The 20,481-nt window shown below is 40.0% G+C and overlaps 2 protein-coding genes across 2 annotated transcripts in view; both read left to right on the forward strand.

Moving 5' to 3' along the window:
• LOC143135698 (NLR family CARD domain-containing protein 3-like) overlaps positions 1-20,481 on the forward strand; it is a 219,438-nt gene that overhangs the window by 58,989 nt on the left and 139,968 nt on the right. The window lies entirely within an intron of this gene.
• The window catches only part of LOC143135891 (NLR family CARD domain-containing protein 3-like), an 83,704-nt gene that overhangs the window by 35,714 nt on the left and 27,509 nt on the right, over positions 1-20,481 (forward strand). Inside the window, exons 2-3 of the mRNA XM_076296235.1 lie at positions 19,222-19,365; positions 20,098-20,211. Of these exons, the coding sequence (XP_076152350.1) occupies positions 19,238-19,365; positions 20,098-20,211 (242 nt within the window). The 5' untranslated portion in view covers positions 19,222-19,237. The remainder of the gene's footprint in view (positions 1-19,221; positions 19,366-20,097; positions 20,212-20,481) is intronic.

Genomic DNA, 20,481 nt, shown 5'->3' on the forward strand with positions numbered 1-20,481 from the left:
TAAAATATTGGAACTGTGCCCTGACAAATATTTTGAAATAAGGGTCTTTCAACAGATAATTGTTAAATCTCCATCCACCATATTGTCTCTCAGCAGAACATGACATTTCAAGAAATATTGGTGCATGGTCAGATATCAAAATATTTCCAATTGAGCATGAAATAACATTCCCCATTGACACTTTGGGTGTAAAGAAATAATCAATTCTAGAGGAGGTCTTGTGTACATTTGAATAAAATATATACTCTTTAGCATTGGGGTGTAATGTTCTCCAGGTGTCAAGCAGACCTAATTCAGAAAGGCATTGCAAGATAGATTGACTGAAGCTAGAATTAAGTTGCAACTTATGGGACTTATCTAGGCGATGTAGACAGCAGTTGAAGTCTCCACCCACCACTGAGGAGGGAAACAACCAGTCTGAGAGAATAGAGAATACATGCGTGTGGAATGTTATTGGATGGTTTGGAGGTGCATAAATATTCAAAAAAGATGTATATTCTCCATACAAAAGGCCTTTGATTAAAACGTATCGACCCCATTTATCTGTCCTAATCTCCACTTCAGTTACTTGTGTATCAAAATGGCAACACCTCTACTCCTACTGTTAAAAGATGCATGATATACTTGACCTACCCAGTCTTTTTTTAATTTGAGGTGTTCTGAATCAGTTAAATGTGTTTCCTATAACATACCATGAGATTCCATGAGCACACCTTAAGGGCTGTTATACCAATACTGATGTATTGAAATGTAAGTAGTAAATACTTGTGGTGCACTGAAAAGAAGCATTTGTACCCTGTAATCTGCCATTTCTACTGTAGATATACATAACATTAAATTGTTCTGTCCAAACAAGAAAAAGAAAAAAAAAAACATATCAATAAACACACACAAACTAAACCCTTAGAAACAAAACCCACCTCCCCCCCGACACTTCCATTCTCAACGTCGAAGTGCACAAGTTGGTGCATTTAGCACTAAAACCATTGCTCCTTAACACAGCATTATTGATCTGCAAACACCTGGAGCCCTGCCAAACCACAGTAACAACGTGACATCTAGTGTCCAAAAGTGGTATTTTTTTTAAATCTTCCCTTGACACATCTTAGACAGCAGCCAACATGACGTGCGTAACGCTATTGTTTTGATTATGCATCAGTCAGTAGTTTCACTGTCACGGTCGGTCCCAGCTGCTTCATTCATAATTGTCTCTAGGGCAGGGGTGATAGTGCTGGCAAAGAAAATCTCCGCCTCCTCTGGTTTACCTCGGAAGGTGATCTGCAACTTTGCTGGGGGAATCAGACCATACCGCAAACCAGGGAGATCTTTCATCTTGGCTTTCACATCCTTGAATGCAGCTCTCTTTTTCGCAACGTCTGGGGGCCAATCTGGGAAGATGTGAACTCTGTTGTCTCGGAAAGTCAGCATACCCTTCTCCCTTGATCGCCGAAGTATTTCTTGTCTCACCTGGTCGTGATGCACCCGTACAATGATCCGTCGCGTTTGGGGTCTTTCGCTACGAGGCTTCTGTGCGCCCTGTCACAGATAGGCAACTGATTTTGTTGCTTGGGCATGTCTAAAGTCTCGCTGAAAAATTCCTCCATAAACTCTGTGATCCTTGGTCCCTCCGTATCCTCCGGGATGCCTATCACTCTTAAGTTTTGACGGCGACTGCGAGATTCCAGGTCCTCTAGCCTAACGCTAAGAGCAGCATTTTCTTTAGCTAGCTGAGCACACAGACTCTCCAGTTGTAATGTTCTGGAGTCTATATCTCCCAGTGAGGTTTCGACATCAGTCAAGCGTCCCCCAAAAGACATTACAGTTGTTTGTAGCGCTGCAATCGAGGTATGCGTTTCTTCCCTGAACTTTTCCAAAAGACTCATCACGTTAGCCAATGTCGGCTCGGTGCCATTAGCGTTCACGTTGTCAGCCGTTTCGTCCCTGGTTGGAGTCGAAGCTTGGCTTTTCCCCTTGTTCTTTCCCCTTCCTGACATTTTGATAGTAAAATGTGTCACTGCGGTTTATATTGGCAGGTTTACAGCTTCTAACTATCAAGTTTGCATTACATTATTCTCGAATGTTTCAGGAGCTGGTTTGGGACACGTCTACTCGCTATCCATGCTCAGCAGCGCCCCGATCACGCAAATTTGATCGTGGGAAGCCAAAATCGTTATCGTGATTAAAATTCGATTAATTGTGCAGCCCTAGGTTTTGTATAACTCTGATATTGATGATATAGTCAATATTAGTGGGCATATGATAGGCTAGAGCAGTGATTCTTAAACTGGGGGTCGGGACCCCCAGGGGGGTCACCAAAAATATTGGAGGGGTCGCAAAATGATTTGCAGTCTGGATTAAGGACCTTTTTCTAAAGGTTTTTAGTCAAAGGCTGCCATTGACATAATGCCTTTGGTGTTGACATAGCCTACCTATGAGAGAAGACATTTACAAGACACTCTGCTTCCAATGCCAATCTCGCAACATTTCGAAAGAAGGGGGTCGTGAAACTTGGCCCATGTCTTTTGGGGGGTCGCCAGACAAAACGTTTAAGAACCACTGGGCTAGAGTATGCGAGAGTTTCTGCAACATTTCTTTCTATTTTTTTACTAAGAGAAAAGCTACATGCTTCTGCAAATGTCTGTGTTTTTCCTGTGGATCTGAAAGATGTAGCCTACGTGACAAATGACATGTGGCCTATGTGACAAATGAACCTTTTCCAGGGGTACCAGTAGATGTGGAGGGTGCTGTATATCATGATTTTTTTCTGCATTGTAAGAATTTCAACTATAGCGTATAATCGTGATATTGATGGTATAGTTGGTGATGTTTTGGGGCATTTGGTAGGTTAGAGTATGTAAGTATCTCCAACATCCTTTTTTTTCGACTCAGAGAAAAGCAACGTGCTAAAGCAAATGTCTGTGGCTTTCCTGTGAACCTGAAAGATGTAGCCTACGTGACAAATGAGATGTAGCCTGCGAGAGAAATGAAATGTAGCCTGCGAGAGAAATGAAATGTAGCCTACGTGACAAAGTAACTTTGAAGAGAAATGTTAACCTTGTAGCTGATGATTTACCTAGCAACATGTGATGCAATTGAAATGATTAGCTGTGTCTCATTGGAGAGTAACAGCTCCATGCTTATGTCTCTGTACTGTATATTAATTTACAATAGTTTCCTATTACTGTGTCCTTATTCATAGTATGTACTGCTGTATCATCATCTACAGTAGAACCCTATTACTGTATATGAATTTACAGTACTTATCCAGAGTACCTTCATTTGCAATACTTATTACTAGTATTTTATCATTCACAGTATTTCTACTACATTTACATCTACAATATTATTTTCAATGATTTACACATTTACCAGTATGTGTGTCAGAACAATTTTACTTTATTAAAAAAACACTTGCAAATACATTAAAATATAAAGGTAAAATAAAATATATTCCAGATTTTTGAAGGGCCCTCACTCATCTTGGGGGCCTAGTAATCAGTAGTGGTTTTACCTCCAGTCCGACAGGAGCATGTTGACGCTTCCACTCAAATCGAAAGTAAAAGGTTGCAGCCTTCAGTTATTGTCACTTCGTTGAAACGTGTAACGAACAGGCTTTGTTGGATGTAGACTTCTTGGAAACTTGCTATTTCACTACAGGAAACTATTTTGTGGTAGACCTACAATACCGTTTGTTTATTCTGTTTCGTAACATTGCCTAATTATTAAAAAGGATACAACTACCGCACCTATATGGTTATAATGTTGTTTACCTAATGGAAATTACATTACGTTAAATCAATGGTAGAAATGAAAGGGAACGATGTGATCAAGTGCACAATATCAGAGTAGCTTATCTTATCAGAGTTCTTTGTTTTTGCGATTTATTGTTGGGAATTGTTGCTATTTGCCCCGGTCGACATCCGAGAAGAGTGATCTCAGTAGCCTTTGTCTGCATTCAGTCTAGCCTGAGACATTTTAAATGGGCAACTTTACATTTTTCGGGTTGTGCAATGGTATGTATAGGCTAATACAGTCTGATGTTTGAATGTTAAAAGTTGCAATTGGTGAAGAAAATCTTCTTGGAGGTGGATAAACTCTATTTCTGAAATTTCAGAGGTGGATAAATTTGTCTACTTGCGTTTAGCCTCCACTACAGCCCTGCAAACGATAATCCAAAAGACAAATTTGTACTTTGGGTATCTCTCTCTCTCTCTCTCTCTCTCTCTCTCTCTCTCTGTGCACATGGGTGTGTCTTTCTGCCAACACCCAGCCCTATATGGTAAATGATGTTATCTGTGGATTTGATTGTGTTGGTGAGATGTGATGGTGGGTGTAGTCATGTATGCCAGCCTATAGAGAGTAGTGGACTCGTGGTGCTGTCATATGTGCCTATTGAGAGCACTGGACTGTATATGTTGGCCTATACAGAGAGCACTGGACTGATGGAGTCCTATTTATACAGAGAGCACTAGACTTGTGGAGTCCTATTTATACAGAGAGCACTAGACTTGTGGAGTCCTATTTATACAGAGAGCACTGGACTTGTGGAGTCCTATTTATACAGAGAGCACTGGACTGTATCGGGCGATTCTACCGAATTCGTGCAAATTGCTGTCCCAAACCCTAAAAAGTAATTTAAAAAGCATTTATACAGAAAAATTTTACATATTTATGAAGATCTTTTTATTATCTATTAAGAACTAAAACAATATTTGAGGTAGCATCAAGCTTAATATATATAAAATCATCATGTTTAGGGTACTTTCAATTGAGAGGTGGCTGTCCCAAACCCTAAGGCCTAAATTTCACCTTATGAAAAAAAATATGAAATCATTTTTGTAATTTTTTCCACTGATGTTTTTCTAAAGATCTTTTAAATACCTATGATAAAAGCAATCGAAAAAATATATTTATTGCATAATTTTTTCAAAAATCATAAATTATTATGTAAAAAATGTTGTCCCGCATTTTTATGTCACAACCGAAACACTGTAAGGTTTAGCCCATAGGATGGTAATGATTTTAGCCACACCCCTACATTTGGACCAGGAAGTGTGTGTGAATCCCTCTCTCTCTCATGGCCACATGGTGAGTAGATCAGTCCAATAATTTTTGAGTAAATGCATTCAAAAGTCTCAAAATCAGGCTGGAACATTTAAAAACGTCACTACCGAACACATATTTATTTCAATTAATCATGTTGTTTTGGTTGTTTTTTTTGAAAATGTAGTTTTATTTGTGTATAAATGTTCAGAACTGTGCTATCTAACCATGTGCTGACTAGCATCTTTGAGATAGGCTCAAAAATATATGTTTTCGTCACTACCGAAACAGTCACAACCGAAACATGTATTGAAGTTTCGGTTGTGACGAGATTGTTTCGGTAGTTACTAAATGGACCGTTAGGTCCTATATTTTGGTAAATCAGTGATATTTCCAATTGCACATTTATATAAATAAAATATAGACAAATATTGAGGGATGACTCAGTGAAGTACCAAGAATATTTAAGAAAGGAAAGTGAAAGAAATCATTGTTCAACTGCATATTTTTGCAGAAGCATTAGTTAGGAAGACTGAGGGCCCTATCTTACACTCAGTGCATTGAGGAACCAGGCGCGACACAATTGTTTTCCTAGTTTTAGGTCAGCGCATTTTATCATTATTCCGCCAGACACCCATACTGTGTGATCCTTGCACACCCACGGGTGAATCGATGAAAAAACAGGGGTGGTCAGACATATGATCACAAATTGCTATTTTGACACCACAAAAAATGATAACACCACTGACCAAGGACAGTGATCTAAAGTTAAATGGGCATTATTTCAGTTATTTTGAGGGTGCACTGTCAGAGGAGTCTAACAGCCTGGTAAGACCTAAGCCAGTGTTTCTTGAACTGGGGTTCGGGACCCCCAGGGTGGTTGACAAAAATATGGGTGGGGTTGCGAAATGATTTGCAGAAGGTGTTCAGACCAACATGTTTAAAAACTGGGATATTCAGTAGCCCTAGATATATGGTTACAATTCACAGTGTTTCCATAATGTTCCTCCGAAGGTGGATGCTTTGTTTACGCAAACTCAAATCTCTATCTGCGCCTCTTGCAACGATAACTTCAAAGATGCTGTGCGTAAGCTTACCAGTGACAGAACATTATGCAGCCTTTTCTTGCCACAGGACTGCCAGTTATACATTGGATGAGTGCTAGTTATCTAAACAATAAATCAGATTGTCAAAGACTTGGTTTTGATGTTGACATAGCGTACCATTTCTGCCTCTGCCTCCAATGCCAGTCTTGCAACATTTTCCAAAAAGGAAACCAAATTTCATTGGCTGGAGAGAAGGGGGTCTCGAGACTTGGCCAATGTTTTTTGGGGGTCGCCAGTCAAAACGTTTAAGAACCACTGACCTAAGCAACAAGTCCCTGGCAACGCAATTCAAAGTCTGTGCTGGTGTGCTTAGATGAATGTCCTTAGCATTTTTTAACATTAATTGGAATGTTATCGGGGTGTTAGGAAGCGAAGTGCATGAGCATAGACAGTACACAGACACATATATACTCCATACACCTGGGGACACTGGTTTGCCTGTGTAATCTGTGTTGTGTTGAACCACGTAGCTCAACCTGTCACTCGTCTGGAAACCCACAAATAGCAGCACCTCGGATCAGGAGCATGCTAGCATTAGCAAAGCGAAAGCCCAGGCTGCAACACTACTCTATAGGCGTCTGCAGTGAGGTTTACCAACATACTGCACACCTACTGTTACACTCCTAAAGCCCCCTAAACCTCACCCCTGATCCGGGTCATGGTCCAGGATTCCTACACAGTGGACCACCCCTCCACCTTGTTTTGTTTTCATTGTTGAAATTTGGGAAAGAACCTTGTCTTAACAAAAACTGAACTGCAGATTTGCTTAACTACTTGGGCTGTCTGACCGAGTGGCACGAGGCAAAGCGGTGTCGCCTGGTTTCAAGCATTCCAACAATAGTTCCATACATACTTTCACATTTTGTTTTGCACACTTTCACATTTGTGTGAGTACCTAGTAGGGGTAATTGTTGATTTAAATAGTAAAAAAAGAAATGTGTTTGCTCATCCAGATGGTGGTACTGTGCCATGGTACATGCAGTAGGCCTACTTGCTTTTAGGGAATGGGAGATGGCACTCTTATTGTTTTTCTTCTGATTGGTTATGGCATACGGAGCCCAGGAGGTGTCATTGCAAGATATGTTTGTGTATCGAGAGAACGTGCGCTTATTTTACTAAATCGTGCACACGTTTTACTAAATTGTGCTCTCAATTTAGTAAATTGTCTGCACGATTTAGTAAAACGTGCACACGATTTAGTAAATTGTGCGCATGTTTTACTAAATAGTGCGCTCGTTTTACTAAATTGTGCTCTAGATTTAGTAAAACATGCGCACGCACGATTTAGTAAATTGTGCGCACGTTTTATGAAATTGTGCGCTCAATTTACAACAATTAAAATGAGAGCACAATTTAGTAAAATGAGCGCACTATTTAGTAAACTAAATTTTAGTTTAAATAGTGTGCATGTTTACTAAATTGTGTGCACGTTTTACTAAATCGTGAGCACGATTTACTAAATTGAGAGCACAATTTAGTAAAATAAGTGCACAATTTTGTAAAATGAGCCCACGCTTTCTGGATATATACCAAAAAATACCTTGCAATGACTCCTCTAGGGCTCCGTATATACCTGCCGACATTTAGCTTTTAAAAAATCGGGTTTTGGGTTGCCAGGTTTTATGACAACAGGATTGAAATTGAAAGTAAGTCATTGTGTTGGCTATGTGTAGGGTGCATATCATACCCAATTTGGCAACCTGGGAAATGTCAGACTAACAGAAAAAATGAATACATCCGTGATTTTAAAATTAAGTTTGATGGTCATGCAATATTCTGGGAGTTTCCCCAGGAGAAATAACAAAACGGGTGGGCGCCGGGAGATGACCTTGAAATACGGGAGAAACTAGGGAAAACGGGAGTGTTGGCAGTTATGGGTTATGCATTATACCTAACAAACATTCATGCTTAAAGGGATATTCCAGCGTAAAAACAACCAAAACAAAATAGCCTTACACTTCGGCGGTAGTGTCCATGGGCATCCCACAGATAAACCCTAGGTAGTTTTTACTTTGAAGTAGCCTTTCAATTAAGGAGCTAGGGACATTATAACAATCCTTTTGAACAATGCACCTGGCGTCTGATCACTTATTCCGCTGTCAAACTAGGAAAAGTGAACTAGACACTCCGTACATACATCAGAACCATATGCTTCAGATCATGCGTCTTAGGTTATCAATATAGGGCCCTAAAGGTAACAAATTGAACACTTAAATGAGATCTGGAGGTTATGTGTTCTTTGAGAAATTGTCAACATGTTAGATACTAATACTTTTAAATGTGACCATTTTTGAACACTTAATAAATCTTTCTTGAAGGATTATAAAACCAAGCATACATGTTCTATCTTGCATCCCATAACACCCAAACTATCCATCAGCTGTTCAGTGAAATATTAAACAGATTTCTTTAAAATATATATATATATATATGTCTGTTAAATGTGCTAGCTGCATTATGTGCAACATTTGTGACTTATTTGTCATTTTTATCAACACAAAATACTGGCAGTCTGATGTAGTAGTCACTACCGAAACACTACCGTCACTACCGAACATGTGCTGTCACAACCGAAACCTGGGATGTTTTGTTAAAAAAAGATTATATCTAATCATCTGACAAGATAACAGGGTGGTGTTTGGTTAAATATATATTTATAGTAATACATCCTTAAATTTGAAAAAGGTATGATCAACTTTATGCGTTTTACAAAGAAATATTGTTTTTAAAATGCAATTAATCTCATAAATGACCTTTATTTTGTGTTAAAAAATATTATTGTTATCAGTTGAATCATGGAAATGCTTTCAGAAAATTCTAAAAAATATATTTAGAAGGTATATGTAAAGAAATTCCTGATAGGTTATCATAAAACTTCTTATTTTGTTAATTTTTATTGTGTTTCGGTAGTGACACATTTTGGGAGAAGGAAAACATTTCAAAACTGTACAAAAAGACAATATGAAATTAAAATGTCCAATTATTAGAAATGTGTACCTTAGATGTTATACAATGCATGTGAATGAAAAGTTTTGGGGAAAAAAGACACTTTTTTCAAAATGTTTCAACCTCTGAATTTGCACGAATTCGGTAGAATGGCCCATATAGCCTTGTGGAGAGCCAGTGCTGAGCACATTCAAAAATGGAACATTGTAGTCAGTGGCAATCATATAGGCCTAAAGTCTAAAAAATGTCATTCATTTGCTCAAGCCACCATTCTAACCCGCTGCAGAACACTACAGCTCACCACGATATGTTTGCAGTTTTGAGTTTAAAACTGTGACATTTTCTAGGGTGCCGATAACTGTGGGACTTTTTTTTCCCCTTCAGAATAAATGTGATTCCCTTCAATGTAGGTTTTCCCCTTGTTGTTTCCATTATGATACTATAAGATGAGTTGCCAAAAGGGGATTTCTGATGCTCTTTTTGTACCAGGGGTGCCAATACATGTGGAGGGTTCTGTATTGCGATAATTTCAACTATATTGTATAATCGTCATATTTATGGTATAGATGTTGTTTTTGGGCATATGGTAGGCTAGAGTTTGTGAGAGCGTCTGGAAAATCCTGTCTTTGTTCTTCAACTCAGAGGAAAACTATGTGCTTGTGCTACGTCTGTAGTTTTCCAGTGGACCTAAAAGATGTAGCCTACGTGACTATGTGCTCGTGCAAATGCCTGTGGTTTTCCTGTGGACCTGAGAGTTGTAGCCTATGTGACAAATGAGATGTAGCCTATATGAAGAAAGACCTTTGCGCAAAGAAAATTGTTAAGAACCTTGTAGCTGATGATTTACCTAGCAACATGTGATGCAATTGAAATGATTAGCTGTGTCTCATTGGAGAATAACAGCTCCATGCTTATTCCTCTAGACCTTAGTAGTGATCCAACTCATACTGATCCACAGTGAGTGGACATTGCATCATTGATGAACCTGAATTATTGTCTCTATCCCAAGCCCTGTAATCACATGAATCATTGAATAGGCTACAACATTAAATATAGGCAATATTTAAAGTCATGAAGTATGATTAGGTCAGCATGCAGTAGGAATAAGTGACAACTGCCACAAATATTTAATAATAACAATGATAATAAATAATAATCATATTTATTTGTAGAGCTTCTTTTCACCTTTGTAGTTAGAACCATGGTTCTCAGATTTGGTGTTTCTAGGAAGGGTAGTTCAAACTCTCAATCCAAGGGCGGAAAGTTTGGTGGTTAGAACTACTGACCCTGAGCAGTCATACTTGTCAATGTCAAAGGATAGGACAAGAAGAGCCTAACCAAAAATCACAAAGTGGTTGTTTTTCTCGTGACAATTAGTGCTGTTGTCTTAAGGGGTTAATGTTCATTAAAAGACTGGCTCCCCTGCTGGGCTCATTCTTGCTACAATGTTAACTTGAGTGTTGGCTTGTGTTTTGATAGGCTGGTATTCACAGACACTGGAATATAGCACACTGATCAATGGTACAGTGGTTAAATCAGGTGACTTCATTAAGATGTTATGGGTTTGATTCCCTCATTAAGTGAGATTAACCTCTTGCTTCTGACTATGTGCCGTTGAACTAATGTGACACGTGGAAATACTTAATAAACCTGAGCCACTTTATTATTTTTAGCTGATGACATGTTTCTAATGGTCTCTTGATGTAGAGTAATTATATACATAAATATTTAGGGTCAAAACCTATTGTTGTGTCTCGTAGGCTTAGGCTAGGCCTAGTCTTAAATTGATAAAGATTAGGATGTGAACTCCCACCAGGCGCACCTGCAGGTGTACGGCCGTACGTACTGTGCGTACCACCAGGCTGCTCAACAACGTAAGAGAACTGCCCCTGTGTGTGTGTGTGTGTGTGTATTCTGCACAGTATCCCATTAACTGCATGACGGCTCTCTAAAGTAAATTATCAACATCAACGTAACGCAAAACTATACGCACACACACCTTTTGTTTGAGCAGAAGAGAAAATAACAGCGCACACACGCAGCAATTACAGAAGTTGTAGGCTAGGTTTAAAGGAACCGTATGTAAGAAATGTATTTCAATTAATCATAAAATGGCCCTAATATGTCACTAGACATTAAGAAATCATTCATTTCAAATACTTATATCACTGACAACAGTAGTCCGGCCAGGATATTGTCATTTAAAAAGTGAAGTTGCAGCCCTCAACTGATGTTGATGTTGTGTTTTGTCATGTCATTCTGTGTTTTGGCCTGTTGCGCCACCCTCCACCTATCTACTAATCACGAAGTCAGTAGTGTTTCGGCATCTGGGTTGGCAACCTCGAGTCAGGGGGAGGGGGAGGGGATACACCACTCTACAGTAATTTGAAAGTTTACTGTACAATTTTGGCCACAATCTTACATATGGTTCCTTTAAACAGTTTGCATGGCAGAGTTCCACTTGCATGAAATTGACAAAAGACATCCACAAACAGTAAATAAAGTTCTCCCGGAACCCTAGTAGCAGTGCATTGTGGGAGCCCAGCTGTAGTCCAAGACACCGACGTTACAATATTATGTAAATAAATGCTCCCGTAAGAGTTGGAACCGTATCTACCTAATAGAATTGACATACTCTATGTAAGTCAGGGGTGTCCAAACTTTTTGACTCAAGGGCCACATTGGGTTTTGAAAATTGGCCGGCGGGCCACACAACAAAAAAAATTATATATATACAGGGTGCTTGCGCAAGTCTTGAAAGTCTTAATAAGTATGGAATTTTGAAGCACTGTTTTCCAGACCTTGAAAAGTCTTGAATTTTGTGTGAAAGTCTTATTAAAGTATGGAAAAAATGTATGGTAGAATCTTACAGTATGCTCAAAGGCATTGTGAAATGAGAAATAGGAAGGTAGGCTATAAAACTATAATTTTACTAACTGGTCACGTACTGTATTAGCCTAATGGAATGATATCCAATCAACGCTTGCTTAGCCTAGTCTGGCACCTTTTCGTCACTGCTGAGGTCTATTGACACATAGCTAGCCTAGTGGTCAACAGAAATGGGTCGTTGCGTGTTTTTGAATTTATGGCTGGATTTGGAGTTAAATGAAATTAAAAATTAGAGTCTTTGCCATACTGTGCATGTTTATTTTTTGTTCTAACCAAGTGTGCTAGGTCAAATGTATGCACTTTTGTGAGTGTTGTGATACAGCTTGTTCAGAAGTTAAAATGAGATAACATAAAGATATGTTCAGTCATGTCAAGGACAGAAAAAATGAGATGTGAGTGAGACTGAATTCTACATACATTCATCCATCCATTCATGTTTTTTTATAGATAGTTTGGTAACACTTTACTTGACGGGTGAGTTCTTAACACATTCATAGCAGCTGTCATAAACTTCACATAAAGCATTCATGACTGTTTCATGAGACATGACTCAACATTCATACCAAACCTTTCATGAATGTGGAAGACAGAACGACGACAACTCGTCAAAATAAAAGTCCATCAATCGCAAAGCAGCATTGCCGTTTTTGTTCCAAACCTCTTACCTGACCATGTCACATCTGAGTCAATGGGCTAGTCCAGTGCCAAAAAGACAGAACATGGTCAAGCAAATAATTTTTGTTTCATAAAAATGTATTTGTTTTATGATGTAACCTTTGCAGATAATTTTTCATCTTTTGCTACTGGGAATGTCCAACCATTCCAGGTTAGGGACCGTTCGTTATTTATAAACGGGGTCACCGGAGGAAAATAGGGGAGGGTCATGTCTTTGTATTCTTTGTTGAGGGGAGGGTCACCTAACTTTTTTTTGTCTAGGAGGGGGGGTCACCCATCTTTTGTATTAATGAAAACAGCAAAAAATCAAAGTGGCTGATTGTTGATTTCTGTCGCCATATAACGTTCTCTTTCGTTCCATAGCTCTGTCAACATTGAACAATGAATATTGAATTGTTTCTCACGCAAAATACGGAAAATGTCAACATCCGTCCCCATTAACGTTGGAAGGGTTGGAGCAACAAAGTAGCCTACTTTATTCACGCCTAACAGCCTATATCCATTTGGTCAACTTTATCCAGCCCTAAAAAAGCTAACTTTGGTTTACTTGTAGTTTACCGTGTAGCCTAGCCTAACTTTAAACAGTGTGCATGCTTATAAAGCATACTTGTGCTTCATTCATCCACACATCCAGCTCCTAACGTTTTGACAAGCATTTTCTACCAATTGAACTTGTTCCTGCCCATCTCTAGCTTTGCTGTCTCCATCCTTTCTGTTTTTGTTGTTTGAAAAAATATAGTAGCCTAGGCCCTATTTATTGGTAACCAGCAACAAGTGCAATTTGTTAATCGCTGTCATTCTCCTGTCAACAAAAATGTGTTACGTTCCAAGTAGCAGTGCGTAATTCTGCTTCATAAAGCAGAATACAGAATACATAATACAAATACATTGGTCATATAAATAGCCAGTTTATGGTCTATAGTGTAGGCTAGAGTTGGTAAGTTATGGTAGGCCAACTTGGAGTGAATATACAGGGGGATTTCTTTGGCTCTTAGTCTGGCAGGTGCGCACTACGGCCGAACACTGCAAGCGCCAATGAATCGTGCTCACGACAACGACGTCGTTAACTTAAATAGGCTTACTGTAGGTTAACATCACTCTGAGTTCGCATTTAAGCAAGCAAAACGATGATTTGAATACATCCGTTTCTCTGGAAGGGCAAGGGGTAACAACAAGACAACACAGAGACAGGCCAGAATGCAGGACTAGGCCTAATGTTATGAGAGTATTACAGTAATATGGGATATTCTACGGGAAAATATTAAAACGGCAAGACAGCGGGGAAAAGTTAAAATGATACTGTATGCCTAAACCCAGAAAAAGTTGGCATGTTAGGTATTTTTCGGTCCCTGTGATTATTTGTGAAATTGTGCAAACGGCCTTTTCAAGTCATTTGAGAAGGAAGGAGTGTAGCAAGCTCCCAAATTGACGCTCGTCTGAGAAATTGAGTTTTGGATAATGTTCAGCTTCGGCAGCTTTACAATGACTGAGGAAGCCTAGAGACGAGTCCATAGCAACAAGTTCATGTGTTGAATTTGTTATTACCCAGTGTGCTTTGTTGAATGGTCTCAATGTTTTATTTCATGTGAATACTTACTAGAGGAGTAAATTATTTCAAGTAGGCTAATGCAGTTGCAGGAAGTGTGCATTTAGTTTCCATGCTTATTGTGTTTCCACAACAATGTTAGTGAGTAAATCTACTGAAATGGCCACCATCTTGGTGAAGTGTGATGTGTAAGATCAGAAAGCAGAGGGTGAGTTTAGAACGATTACTTTAGTTGATGTGTTCTCATAGCTCTCTATAGCGTGGGCGGAAGGTATCGACATTTGGCTGTGGAGGGTCATGTCTTTTTTGAAAAGACTGCTGGAGGGTCGTTGAAAATTTCTTGCAGGCAGGGGAGGGTCATGCAACTTTTGATTGAAGCACTCAAAATCCCTCCGGTGACCCCGTTTATAAATAACGAACGGTCCCTTACACAAATACAAGTCGAATGTAGGCTAGTTTGCCTCCCAGTGTTAAACTCAGTGATTACAAATACTTCACAACTTGTATAGTAAAGTGACATTCAATGTAGACTTCATAAGATATTCATGAAATATTTACAAAAACGGCAATGCTGCTTTGCGATTGATGGACTTTTATTTTGACAAGTTTTCGTCGTTCTGTCTTCCACATTCATGAAAGGTTTGGTATTGTTGAGTCATGTCTCATGAAACAGTCATGAATGCTTTATGTGCAGTTTATGACAGCTGCTATGAATGTGTTATGAACTCACCCGTCAAGTAAAGTGTACCGATAGTTTTTGTGACACTTGTTTGATGTGAAATTCATGTACTTGTGATTTTCATGTTTTGAAACATTTATCAGTAAAAGCATAATTTACTGTGAATAAAGAAAATTAATTTCTTAAGAAATACTGTTCATTTGATAATTCATTTATAAATGGTGCACTGTCACTTTAAGCCAGCTCCACTAGCCTATGGCTAGTGCTGTGCCTATGGCTCACAGTTTATAAATGGTCAGTAGTGGAAACTACTGTTGCCATCGCAATTTCCTTTTAAAAGTTTCTTATAAAAAGGAGATATCAATTATCAACAATAACAAGCCAGCTGGAACCTGTCGCAGTATCTCCCTCTTGTGCACGCTCAAATGCGTTCCCAATTAAATGGAGTAGCATAACGTAGTTAGATCTGCTGCAATGGAGATGTATCTCGATGTAACAAGCTGTTTTGACATTGACATGGTAAACGCTCTCTAAGAAGAGCGTAAAGCCGTTTGCAGTTAAAGTTAATCACAACGTTGTCTATGCTGGAATAGCGAGCGGCCTATGATAACCTAATTAATTAAATGCACGGCAGGCCTGATTAAAAGTGCGTGGCGGGCCGGATCTATGATAAACTAATAAATGCTCGGCGGGCCGGATTAAAGTGCGTGGCGGGCCGCACTTTGGACACCCCTGATGTAAGTCATTTTGGATGAAAAGTGTCTGCTAAATGAATGTAAATAGTCTAACTTTATGAGGTGGGCAGGGGGGGCCCTTTTCATGTCTGTGCCCAGTGGCTCATAATCTGTCCATGATGCCAAGGAGTATAAATACTAATTCTTCTGATTTTTTGCTTTAACAGTGGACTATTAAGTTTTTATTATGACCGCCGCGCAGCAAAGCGGTGGTCATATAGGTTTAGTCAGATTTTTTTTTTTTTTTTTTTTCCGCATGTCCAAATTTCCGTCAAGGATTCCCGGGACACTGAAAGACTGGGTACACGAAACTTGGTGGGCATGTAACCCCACATGGATAGCATGGAACCATCGTTTTTTGTTTTGTTCTGTGGCCCCCCTGCTGGACTGGACCCCCCAAAAGGAGGGTAGGGCAGACACAGTTTTCTGTGAATATCTCGAGAACCGTAGGGTTTAGGAGGACCATTCTTTTTTTGTATGTTGATCTCAAGGGGCCATGTCAACCCATTCCATTACCACTTATTTCATGTATAGCGCCACCTAGTTAAAAATTAAAAAGCAAAAAATTAGGTGTTTTCAATCACAATATCTCTGGCTGATATTGTCAAAACTGCACGAAATTGAAAGTGTAGGATCATTATGACACCCTCCGAATGCATGCCAAGTTTTGTGAACTTTCGTTCATGGGGGGCCTTACAATAAAATAATTTATGTGTACATTTAGTGACCGTACACCAACAAGGATTCCCGGGACACTGAAAGACCGGGGTACACGAAACTTGGTGGGCATGTAACCCCACATGGATAGCATGGAACCATCGAGTTTCGTTTTGATCTGTAGCCCCCCCGCTGGACTGGACCCCCCCGAAAGGAGGGTAGGGCAGACACAGTTTTCTGTGAATATCTTGAGAACCGTAGGGCCTAGGATGACCAATTTTTTCTGTATGTTTGCCTCCAGGGGTCATGTTAACCCATTCCATGTGCACACATGTGCATAAACAGATACACACTGTGATATCACGAGAGGCTACACGGCTCTCAGCGGGACAGTTCAGCAGTGCAAGGACACAAGGTTATAATACAACGAAGGTTTTTAATAAAGTTCTTGGGAATTAACAAAAAGGTATGCCAAGTTCAAAAAGGGTAACTAAGGATACGGTTGATCTTTCAACAGTCACAACTTAAACAATGTCTCTTCAAACGTGAAATCATAGTCCCATTCCCTCAGGTAAACATCTTCTTTGGAAAGCGGTTTTCAGCCTTACTTTAGTCAGCGCCGCAGCCCGTGGCCAATCCGGCGGTAAGTATTCCAGTCTTCAGGTAAGTATTCCAGTCTAGGTAAGTATTCCAGTCTTCCAGTACTTCACGTGGAAACTGTCACTTCGACAGTCTGTAGCTCCTCTGAGAGCACAACTTGAGCTTGTCTCCCAAACCCCACTCTGACACCAACTGTGTCTCTGGGCATTAAAAAGCCCTTCAGCTAATCAGGCCCTGATCGGTCTCAGGTGTATTGGGATATCGTGTGTTTGAGGGGTGGAGTTTCCAACTCCACCAGCAGATGGAGCCAAAGCTGTCCGTGACTGCAGCCATCTCAGGGGAACGTAGCGGCCCTCCAGAACGCAGCCTCTCGTGACATCACAACACGTACACACATACATTCACAGTAATCATACGTATGACACATACTCACACAGTAGACATATGTACGCGTGCATGCGCACAAACACACATACGCAGACAAACACACAAGCACGCACACACACAGACACACACACACACACACATAAACATAAACGTGTGCACGCACACATGCACACAATTCAAGAATTTCTCAGAATTATGAACAGGCAAGATGGGGGTGGGGTTGTATAAAATGAATTTTACATGTGAAATCTATGAACTAATCATGTTTTGGTACTTGTTGTCTAGCAGATACCAGTGAGAACGTGTGCACGCACACATGCACACAATTCAAGAATTTCTCAGAATTATGAACAGGCAAGATGGGGGTGGGGTTGTATTAAATGAATTTTACATGTGAAATCTTTAAATCTTTAAACTAATCATGTTTTGGTACTTGTTGTCTAGCAGATACCAGTGAGAATTGAGTGTGGATAATGCAATTTAGTGAGACAGTTAGAATCATACTGTATAGGCCTTTCAGCGTGATTTATTTTTGTGGAAAAAATGTGCTGGACTGGGCGGCGGTCATATGTTGTACCGCTCTGCGGTACATCTAGTTTGGATAATATACGTAAAGAAAATGTAGGGAGTTATTTATAATTTGGCTGGGATTATTTCACTTCCCTATCCCAGAACCCTCCCACTTTTAAAAAGCTTGATACGCCCCTGGTATAAAAGATGTTTCGCCGTTTGGGTGTGCGGTTTTGTAAATTGTGTTAAGTATTTTGATAAAACGAGCCTAGTTTTCAAAATTGTGTTTTAGCAATTGAAAAAAAAAATATATTGTTAACTGGACAAAATGTGGATTCGGTCTGAACTTCTTTATTTTGTGGGCATTTTTTGCCTTTATTTGGACAGGACAGTGAAGAGAGAGATGGGGTGGGAATCGGGAAATGGCCGCTGGTCTGATTCGAACCTGGGTCCCCGCCACAGTACCCCCTGAACTTCTTTACATCAGGGGTCTCAGATTTTTGTGACGTTCCCAGTGATGTAGTTTGAGGGTTTAAGTGATACCACGTCTTCAGGTGTTGGCTCCTATAAACATCTAAATAAGTCAACCCTAGTCTGGAAAGAATTTACATGGTTTGTTGGCACAAAACCGATATGTTTCAGTTTTTCTCAATTGCTTTGACCTGCTTAAAGAAACTGTTTGGTATTCATTAACACCTTCTTTGCACAGAAGAAGTTATCTCTTGCAAATGTGCTCACACATTTCCATTGGGTTCACACAGTTCTCATACCTTTTTGCAAAACCGATAACACAGATTATTTATTCAAAGACCCCAAACTCTTTTGATTTCCCTGTGCTAAACAAACAGAAAGCATCCATTCACAGGTGGTAGATTCCTTGCGTAAGTTTAAATCTCTGATACACCTGTGTGAATCTCCTCAATCAGCGATCATTCATTATCCATAAGAGACACAATGTCTGTTCGGTGTTGCTATTTGCAAGTGTGGATCTAAGGCACATTTAGAGAAAGTACTGTATTGCCTATAGTTGGTGAAGAAAACAGTACAAAAGCTGACAAATCCAGGTGTTTACTGTAGGTCTATTTTGTTGTCCAGTGTGTAATGATTGGTTAAAATCACATAGTGATTTGACTACAAGATGTGTTGTTTGAAGGCAAAATGTGCTTTTGCTGCATGTTTTAAATGTTTTGAGAGAGTAAGAGCCTTTTGCAAGCAAAATGTGTAATTTTGGCAAGAGTGCTTTTGTTTAGACCTGCATGTTAATCGTTTTGAAAACGTGGAGTCAGAGTTGACACAAGCATTCCCCTCGCCTCGTTTTCCGCCTGTGTGGGCCCCTTGATTTCAGTGTGGAGGAGAGTCTAAAAAATGTCTAGTCTCGTTTGAACCATCGTTGGTATATTCGTCTTATTTATGTGAATTCATATTTGTGTTGTGACTGTTTCCACCTAGTGACACACACTCTGAGATGAGTGAAGAGGCCGAGGGGTCTGCAGGTCACAGGAGACCAGAGTCTGCACTACACAGCTGTGTAACCATGGAGACTGACAATGATACTGTTAGCATGAACAAAGCATCACCACGGACCAGTGCAGGGTGGGTACAGAATGCATAAACACACACACACACACACACACACACACACAGAACACACACACACAAGCGTGTACATCTGTATCTGTTATACAACGGTTGTGTGTGTGTGAGTGTGTTTCTGTAACACCATGTCCTAACAGGACTGTCAATATTATCTGTCTACACTGAATCCGTTAAATATGCCCTTCTATTGCATCATATTTCTCATTTAAAATAGCAGCGCAAAGCGAGCGACAGAAAGAAAAAGACACCGGGCGTCCGACAAAAGTTCTCAAAACGTTGTGCTGCTCGCATCACTTCTCATTTAGACTTGAGCAGCTGGCACGTTCGTGATGAATAGTTTAATAAGTCCCCCACACAAGTGGTTTCATTTCAAAGATTCTACCGCGCTGCTATTCCACCAATCAAGATAGCCTACCAGAAATATGGGCATTCTAGAACATCTCTGCGGTCTGAGCTGAGCGCTTGCTTTGACTGGCTTGAGCCTGTGCGTGAAGGGTGCGCAACTATACGTTTGGCCAGTGTTTTCTTTCTTTCTTTTATTCCAATTTCGGGTCTGTTAGTCACAGTGAAAACCGGGGACTTTTCCTTGGACAGCTCCACCAGGGGACAGGTCACCGAAATCGGGGACTGTCCCCGGAAACTGGGGACGTCTGGTCACCCTACATTAACTGTGAACACATTTAATCATTGATGTTTATTTTGAGGTGTTATGTGTCTTTGTGATTGTAGACCACAGACACACAGACCTCCATCTCCAGTGCCTAGTGGTGTGTCCATGAAGAGTGATAGGTCCATGGATGATATGCCCAAATTCAGCAGTGGACCAGTTCCATCAGGAATAAAGTGAGTTTGGACATATGTGTGGTTCACTCACACACATGCACACACACACACACACACACACACACACACACACAAACCACATGTAGATCTGTGTAATATTGTATAATGGTTGTGTTTGTAACATTTAACTGTGAACACATTTAAAGCATAACTCACCGTCAAACTTTCGTTTAAAAGCATTATTACGTCCAAAGCACCACTTTTAAGCTTGTCCACGTTGTCGTTTTCGGGTGAAATGGCCTTTTGAATGGGAATGCTAGGGGCACTACG

Source organism: Alosa pseudoharengus, unplaced genomic scaffold (assembly GCF_046254945.1).
Source record: "Alosa pseudoharengus isolate Yale_2024_CS ecotype anadromous, Long Island Sound unplaced genomic scaffold, YU_APseudo_1.1 YU_APseudo_1.1_scf_1, whole genome shotgun sequence".
Classification (NCBI taxonomy): Eukaryota; Metazoa; Chordata; class Actinopteri; order Clupeiformes; family Clupeidae; genus Alosa; species Alosa pseudoharengus.